The sequence below is a fragment of the Enhydra lutris genome, unplaced genomic scaffold (genome assembly GCF_002288905.1).
Source record: "Enhydra lutris kenyoni isolate GAN:26980312 unplaced genomic scaffold, ASM228890v2 scaffoldscaffold71, whole genome shotgun sequence".
NCBI classification, from domain to species: domain Eukaryota; kingdom Metazoa; phylum Chordata; class Mammalia; order Carnivora; family Mustelidae; genus Enhydra; species Enhydra lutris.
In genome coordinates, this window is record NW_019154155.1 from 6,137,988 (window position 1) to 6,146,783 (window position 8,796).

Genomic DNA, 8,796 nt, shown 5'->3' on the forward strand with positions numbered 1-8,796 from the left:
AAAACCCAAACTGTGGGGTGCCTGGCTGGCTCTGTCGGTTAAGCTGGGTCATGATCCCAGGGTCCTGGGATGGAGCTGTATCCAGCTCCTTGCTCAGGGGGAGCCTGCTTCTCCCTCTGCCTCTGCCTGCTGCTCCCCCTCCTTGTGTACTCTCTCTCCCTCTCTCTTTCTCTCTATCAAATAAATAAAGAAAATCTTAAAAAAAATAATAAACCCAAAGTGTGAAGTGTAGTAGTAATAAGACTCAGCAGTGAGTGACGGGATACAAACAGCCTGGTCCTTGCTTTGGGAGAAACTGGCAGACTGCCCATGGCAGGAGAATCCAATTTATGCTCTGTGCCATCAGTGATAACCATTGTCAGGGTTCGTGTTGCATCTCGGAGATCCCAGGACCATTCTCCTCTAACATTGGGCCAATAATGTTACATGTACTGTATTTGTCTTTTGTGTGCTTATCAAGAGGTCTATGGAGTAGAAACCATAATTAAGGAATAATGAGAGGAATCAGACTTTTTCAAAAACTAGTACTTTGAAACATGAAAGTCATGGTCATTAATCCTTTATGATGATAAACATGATGAAAATGCAGAGGAATAGGAAAAGAAATGAAAATCATCCAGTTCTAGAAACGCTGTGGTTAACATTTCGGTATCATTTTTGCTCTTCCTTTTGCATAGATGAATGTGTAAAATGTGTGGTATCAGACTAGAGTTTTGTATTAGGCTTTTGTCATTTATCATTACAGCATGAATATCTCTTCATGTCATTGACGATCTTAAAAATTATATCTAGTGAATACCTTGTATTTCAGTAGTTATGAATGTTATTTTGGTAGTTATGAATGAACCATAGCTTTTCATTTATGCCTGTCTTTATTGTATAAAGAATTAAAGGGAGTGTATCAGTTAGGAATTCTTTTGTCTATAGGCCATAGAAAACCTAACTTAAACAAATAGAGTTTTTTCCTTCACATAAATCTGGAGATTGCTGTTGGGGGTGATCCAGCAGGTCCATAATGTCACAACAGATGCCTTGGACTTTCTTGACCATTCCCTCACACTTATTGACACATGCTTGCAAGGGGACTGCCCAGTTCCAGGCATCACATCTGTACTCACTATGGGAAGAAGGGGGAAGGGACAGCAAAGGTAGCATCTGCCCTTTTATTAGGAAACCAAAATCTTTCCCAGAAGCTCCCCAAGCCAACTTCTTACACCTCATTGGATGTAACAGAAAGAAGTAGGAAAGCAAGCATTTCCCTTCCCAGTCACATTGGAGGCAGGCAAGGGAGAGGAAGACTGGGAGTAGGATCTGGGTTAAGCCAGATTCTGGTGTCAGCCTTGGGCACTATTATGTATTTAACTTGTCGTCCTTTAGTGGACACTTCTGTTTCCAATTATTCCTTCTTATAAGTAATTCCCAAAATATCCATGTTCATCCATTCATCAAAATCTGTGATTATTTCCTTGGTATGATGTTACAGGAGTAGAACTACAGGTTATAGATATCATGGCTTTTATATCTCTTCATACACATTACTAAGCTCCTTTCCAAGAAAAGTCTTCCAGTGCATGCTACCACACAGAGCATGAGCCATGGGCATCCCCATTTCGGACACACTCTTAGTCATCCCATCTTTAGGACTTACTGAGTCTCAGCAACTACCAGAGTACCAGCTAAGTATGTGGATGGTGACACATCGTGTTTCTGTAGGTTGCAATCAGAGGTCATGATGGAAATTGAAGGGTGTCTATCTGAAAGTGTTGTGCAGCACCCAGACCTAAAGAACCTAAAGAACTCTGGAGAGGTTGAGCTGCAAAGAAGAGTAGCAAGATGCCACAGGCAGCTGCCCTACCCTCCTCATCTGATTTACTAGTTGCATAAATACTTACTTAGCCCCATGTTTCTCAACAGGTGCAGAATGGGCATTTGGGGAGGGCTGGGTCTTTACTGTGAAAAATTTCCTTTTTTGCCTCCCTGGCCCTGCAGGGAAATGGCAGCAACACTTTCAGCCTCTGTGAGAAGCGGACCCGCCTCATGGTGTTATGGGCTACCAGGCTTATGGGGAGAACCTACCAGGCATGTTGCTTTGACTCCTTTTCAGCACATTGTGCTGTGCTCAACAAGACTGGGAAGGTAGCAGGAAGAAGTATTAAGTATTAAGTATTTAAGTATTAAGTATTTCCCCCACACCGATCTTTTCTTAGAGATTTCCAGAAATGCACATTGCCCAACTGTTCTGCCTGCAGACATCAAGGAGGAAAGGCTACACATGCAAACCCCAAGCTCAAAACTAGAGTAAAGGAGAAAGGTCACAAGAAGTGAAGGTGGTTAAAGGTGGTTTTCTATAGAAACTCAGAAGTCTGTGGTTGCCTAGGGACAGCAAGGAGAGAGGATGTTAGAAGGTGTGGGAGGATGGAAAGAACCTCCTGGAATGTAAAGGGAGCAAGAGTCATTAAGCCAGGGCCATGATAAGGGGGAAGAGAAAACACAGGGCCCCCGTGTTAGCCTGAGTTGGCCACTCTTGAAGGGAGAGTGGAGGTAAGTGACAGGTCAATAGGCCAGTCCCTGGATTGGGGCCAAGTTTAAAGTTGAAGAGCTAGCACGTGCAAAGGCCTAACTGCAGAGTCCCAGGGACCACAGAAAGTTTGGTATCACCAGAGTGTTGGTTCAGGGACTGATGGGTGGTCCACACTATGCAAGCCTTTTGTCTTATGCCCCAGAGGAAAATCTCCAGCAGATTGAAGGGAGGGGCCGGGGCTAGGGGCAGAGATGCCAGTTAGGGACCCCGTGACTGTCTAAGGAGGAGCTGGGTTGAGGAGAAGCAGGATGTAACCTAGTATGTGACACCTGACATCCTTCATGGAAGAGTGCGTTGTTTCACGTTCAGTAATTAAGTTTCTAAATTAAAATATTTTACCTGCCAAGAACATGCCAAATAGAACAGATACCAGTCACAATATAGGACAAGGAGGCTGGTGGGATATGTAAACGGTAATATTTTTCTAAAGACCTCAAATGACCAAAACAAAGGCTTGAAAGTTTATTCTAGGAGAGGGTTAACAGTTGTCTTTTCTTTAGATCATGGTGAATAAAGTTTTGTTTTGTTTATCTGCCTTTGAACCAATTCATAAAAGTTAATATTTTTAAACATTTTAAAATTCAAAAAGAGAAGAGTGTTCTTTAAGGCTGCCAGAACTTGTACATACACTTACAGCTTGGGCCGCTTTCCTTAGCGAAGAATGAGAGAACAGAGCTCTTTTGGCTTTAGCTGGAAGCATTTGGCCTGCTTGAGCAGTAGCGACAGGGAGGACACCTGTAATCTTGGTCCCCTATGTCTGCGGAACACTGCTACCTTCCCAGAGGAGGCCTGCGGGCCCTCCCTCCACCTAGGATGCAGCTCACTGCACTCGACCAAATGACCATCATCCCATCTTACAGACGGAGACACGGACTCCTGCCTGGGGACGTGCAGTGAATTAACCATGTATGGAACATTTGCAAAGTGAAAAAAGAAAGTAAATAATAGGTAGTAGGTTAATGTGTGGTAGAAGTTATGAATTCATCAGGGGGAGAGTTGCTGTAATCTCACAGGAACAGAAAGGGCGAGGTTAGTAAAGGACCCAAGTTGTGTACCCCACAGCACCAGAGCTGCCTTGGAGACTGGGCCCTGGAAGAGAGCAGGATGGGGTTAGAAGCCAGGGGAGAGTTACTTTCTCCTCAGGCAAGTCATCTCCCTTTGGAGCTCTAGTTTCCTCATCGCTGAAGTGAGGGCTTAAGTCGCTCTTGGACATCTCCTTGGTGTCACCGCTTGTGTCCTGTAACAGTAGTTCCGTGTTATGCGGACACTGAGGGCGTTTATGTAACCCTGCTCAGCGCGATGATGGACGCGCGCGCGCGCGCACACACACACACACACACACACACACACGCACACTCGTGCCGTAGAAAGCTCTGCAGCGCCTCCCTCGTTTGGAAGTGGGACTACAGCTCCCCCCGCGGCGATATTCCAGCGCCGTCTGCCGAGGCCTGCCCCTAGGGGTGTTTGGACCCTACAGCTTGCCAACCTTAGGCTTCCTATTAACCAGCGATGTTCCCTTGCAGGTTAGCACTCTGAAGCAATGGGCGACTGGAGCTTTCTGGGGAGACTATTAGAGAACGCACAGGAGCACTCCACGGTCATTGGCAAGGTTTGGCTGACGGTCCTGTTCATCTTCAGGATCCTGGTACTGGGCGCCGCAGCCGAGGAGGTGTGGGGAGACGAACAGTCGGACTTCATGTGCAACACGCAGCAGCCCGGCTGCGAGAACGTCTGCTACGACAAAGCCTTCCCCATCTCCCACATCCGCTTCTGGGTGCTGCAGATCATCTTTGTGTCCACGCCCACCCTCATCTACCTGGGCCATGTGCTGCACATCGTGCGCATGGAAGAGAAGAAGAAAGAGCGGGAGGAAGAGCTGCTGAAGGGCGACGGGCCGGCTGCACGCTGTGGGTCGGGTGGCCACGGCCAGAAGGACAAGCCACCGGTGAGGGATGACCGGGGCAAGATCCGAATCGCCGGGGCCCTGCTCCGGACCTACGTCTTCAACATCATCTTCAAGACGCTGTTCGAAGTGGGCTTCATCGCTGGGCAGTACTTTCTGTACGGCTTTGAGCTGAAGCCACTGTACCGCTGTGACCGGTGGCCCTGCCCCAACACGGTGGACTGCTTCATCTCCAGGCCCACGGAGAAGACCATATTCATCATCTTCATGCTGGCAGTGGCCTGCGTGTCTCTCTTACTCAACATGCTGGAGATCTACCACCTGGGCTGGAAGAAGCTTAAACAAGGAATGACCAACTATCGCTCAGACACCCCTGAATCCAGGGTGGGGGCCACAAAACCTGGGGGTGTAAGCCCACTCCTTCTCCCCTCCCACTCGGCCCCGCCCACGGTTACCATCGGATTCCCGCCTTACTATGCTCACTCTGCCTCTTCTCTGGGACAGGCCACAGGGGCGGGCTACCCCGGGGCCCCTCCACCAGCAACAGACTTTGACATGGCAGCCCTGTCCGAGGTCCCTGGGAAGGACCACCCTGCCAAGTTCTACAACGGCAACCACCACCTGCTAATGACAGAACAGAACTGGGCCAACCAGGAGGCTGAGCAGCAGACTTCTGCTAGGAAGGCCTCCCTTCCAGCTTCGGGTTCTGCATCCCTGAGCCCTACAGGCAGCACCAAGGAGCTCCCTCAAGAGGGTGGTGTGGGAAGCAGTGCACCTGGCCTGTTGGAGAATGGGAACGGCAGCAGCTTGGGAGAGAGCAAATTGGAAGTGACTCCCGATGATGGGGAGGAGCAGCCAGTGACCACCGCAGTGGAGATGCACGTGCCTCCCTTGCTCCCGGCAGACCCCGGACGATCAAGCAAGGCTAGTAAGTCCAGTGGCGGTCGGGCCAGACCCAATGACTTGGCCATCTAGTGGTGGTCTCTCCAGACAGCTTTATAATAACCTCTTTTCTAGCAACCAAAAACCAAAGTGCAGTTCCAGTCTGCAGGTAGAGAAAGCCTGGAGTGAGAGAGCTCTGGAGTGGAGGAAGGGAAGATCAACCGGAAGATAGCAGGTTTCTGTGTGTCCATGCTTGCTGTTCTTAACACTGTGAGGTAGAGTGGAGAGAACGTCCACGTTTGCTGAGATGAGGAGGTAGGGGCAAAGTGGGTGCAGGGGCTGTTTGACCTTTAAAGATATTCCCAACAACCCAAGAGTCCAGCAACCTGGGCCACCTTTGCAGGTGCTGCTGCCCAGCCTTGGGCTCCTGCTGTCTCTGTGGGTAACTGTTCTGCTGTGGTAAAGCAACAGGTGTCTGCAGTCACTTCAGCTCGGGGCAATTGGGTTTTCCATTCCTATTCTCTCCAGAGCCTCTGGGCTGCCCAGAAAGTCATAGACACACTTAGCACTATCTCTGTTTGATACCTTGAACTTAGAGTCGAACTTCATTTGGGATATTTGCCAAACTGCACTAAAAAAAGATTTAGAGCAAGTCCATATAGTGTCATTTGAGTTTCTGAAATTGCCTGTGAAGCCCAGGATATCAAACTGTATGCTTCGTGACAAGTGACAATGAGCAGCTACCCTCCAGAGGCAGAGTCAGTGCAGGCGAGAGCCACAGAGGTTGCTGGTAAGAAAGCAGGGAGAAATGCAGCAACACTTGAGATAATTTTTAAACAGCTGAGGAAATTGAAATGAAAGTGTGGCAGGTATGCCTTAGGTATTTATTTTTAAAATGGTATTTTGTGCTTTGATCTGAATTGTACAGGAATGCCTATCTTCCCCCACTTTCTTTCAGAAGAAATGAAAGAAAAATAGTACTATTAAAATGAATACTGACCAAGGGACTGCTAATTTGTCCCATTATGTACTAGTAAAAATTTGAACTTTTTTTTAAAAGAAATTCTTTGACCTTATGAGTCAGCTAATTGCTATGCGAATGTACCATTAAAAAATAATAAAGGAAGGATAAATTTAAGTGCATTTCAAGTACTTCAAGTTGTGAAGTTTTTGAATGGAAGGTTAAAAGTTAACTACTCTTGCCAGAAAAATTATTTAAACAGATGAATCAATGACCTACATTTTTTTTAACAGTACAAAATAAAAGTCTTTGAGTTTTCTAACCATTCTTTATGGGCAGCCTGTTTGCTTTCTAAAGTGTAAATAAAAGTATCTGGGTTTTACTTCCTGTGTAAGTGCATGTGCTGATTTCGGACGTGTGCCCCATTTGTCACCCATGCGGATTGCTGCACTGACGGCGAAGGCTCTTTCTCTACGTGGGTGTGGCTGGAACGTGGCAGAATTTTCTGTACTGCACACCCTGCTGTTGTGTCTGAGTCGCCGTTTGTTTGAAAACCGATGAACAGTGGTAATGCTGAGCCCGGCCCTTCTCACACTCCAACTTCCACTGAGTGCTGTCAGCCCTTATTCAGCAAAACACCAAACACTTGCCAATTTGATTCATTCCTTTGTGTAAATCAACACCAATTTCCCGATGACTTATCTGGGGTTACACTCCAAAACATACTTTGTGTTTTATATGGTAAAGAGTGACCCACTAGCAACCTGATGAGAAGACTGCAATTCCCATTCTCAGATAAATGTGTGCAACTAGTTCATTAGAGCCTTATGCTTGCTGCAGAATGAACTTAGATAATCTCCTCAGCTTGAAAGATGCCAGCTTCCCATAAATATCCTTTAGGCTTTTCTCAAACAGATTTGAGCATTAGAGAAAATTATTTGAGTGGCTATTTTCTCAATTCCCCCCAGGCTAGGACATAACTCATGCCACTGTAGGTTGCAGAGGAGAAAAGATTGATCATCACCTACAGTGGATGCCTTAGGCTTCATGCAGTAGGACCTAGTTCTCTGGGGTGAGAAGGGCTGCCAACAAATCTTAGTTTGAAAAGCATTCTGATTAAAAAAAAAAAAATAGCTTTGGTCACAATTCAGTTAACAGACAGCCAAAGTGGATGTGAACACAGGTCCTTTAGGTTCTCCTATGATAAATGTTAATAGTAAGCTTCTGATTTACCCACAATTTGATTTTGACTGGGGTTGGAGATGAGTGTGAGAGCTATAATTACATTTAGTTTTTACATTTTAAAATTGGATTTTATCCACCCCATGTTGATGAAGACGCCAATATTGTGAATTGACCATAGTCTAGTTGGCCTGTGTAGTGCATGGGTGTAGTGTGAAATTTGATTCACCTCCTTGAAAACCACTCATTTATAAAGAAGTAAAATTCTGTGATAAAACAGTGCCCGTAGTATTTTTTCAGAGTAGTGTTCTGATTTCAATTCATGTAAAAAATGAAAGCAGGTGTTCCACTGTGTTGCTATTTGAAGTATCCATGACTCTGAAGTCTAGGGTCCTTCTCCCTCACAGGGATGTAGGAGTGTGAAAGGGTGCTCTCTATTTAGCCAGTCACTGAAAGCATTAGGATGTGCAACAAAAGTAGACATCACCTCTCCCTATGGTCAAGATTCTAGATATGTTTTTTCTTTCGCCTGTTAATTATTTGAAAATCTCACTGAAATTATTATTATCTTGATTTAATGGAAAAAAATTTAGTTCCATAAGTTTCTTTTAAAACTCAAATGCTCTAATATATTTATTCATATTATGTTTTAATCTGCAGCATGCAAGACAATTACTCTCTTGCATCCGTATTTGCAGAAGCTCAATTACCCTGTTGGCACTACATTAATCCATGATAATGATAAAATGTCAAGCATTACTAATCCATCTTCAAATCCATTTATTAAAATTCCAAAACATTTCTTAATCATTCACTTTCTCCTTTTTAAACTTTATTTTACAGAATTATTTTTCCCATGAAATTAACAGAAAAGATACCTTAAGTTTCAAAAGAAAATAGAAAGGGGAAAAGATCCAGCCAGAATATTTCTGATCCATCCTGACTTTCCATGTTTGTTAAGTGGCTAGATCATAGATTTCTTATACAAGAACACCTGGAATTAGAACTATAAATAGAATTCAAACATTATTTAAAAAGATTAAATTCATGAGATTTAAGTCTCTTTTCAATATAGGCTTTTTTTTTTCTACTAACACTTTCTTTAGTATTTTTGAAAAAGAGTCCTTTTGCGGGCGCCTGGGTGGCTCAGTGGGTTGAGCCGCTGCCTTCAGCTCGGGTCGTGATCTCGGGGTTCTGGGATAGAGTCCCGCATCACGCTCTCTGCTCAGCGGGGAGCTTGCTTCCCTCTCTCTCTCTGCCTGCCTCTCTGCCTACTTGTGATCTCTC

At 45.3% G+C, this 8,796-nt stretch overlaps 1 protein-coding gene across 1 annotated transcript; it reads left to right on the forward strand.

Moving 5' to 3' along the window:
* The first annotated feature begins 4,121 nt into the window (after nucleotides 1-4,121).
* LOC111159931 (gap junction protein alpha 3) lies at nucleotides 4,122-5,459 on the forward strand. The gene has a single exon (XM_022522618.1). The coding sequence runs from the start codon at nucleotides 4,122-4,124 to the stop codon at nucleotides 5,457-5,459; it is 1,338 nt and encodes a 445-aa protein (XP_022378326.1).
* Nucleotides 5,460-8,796: the final 3,337 nt, after the last annotated feature.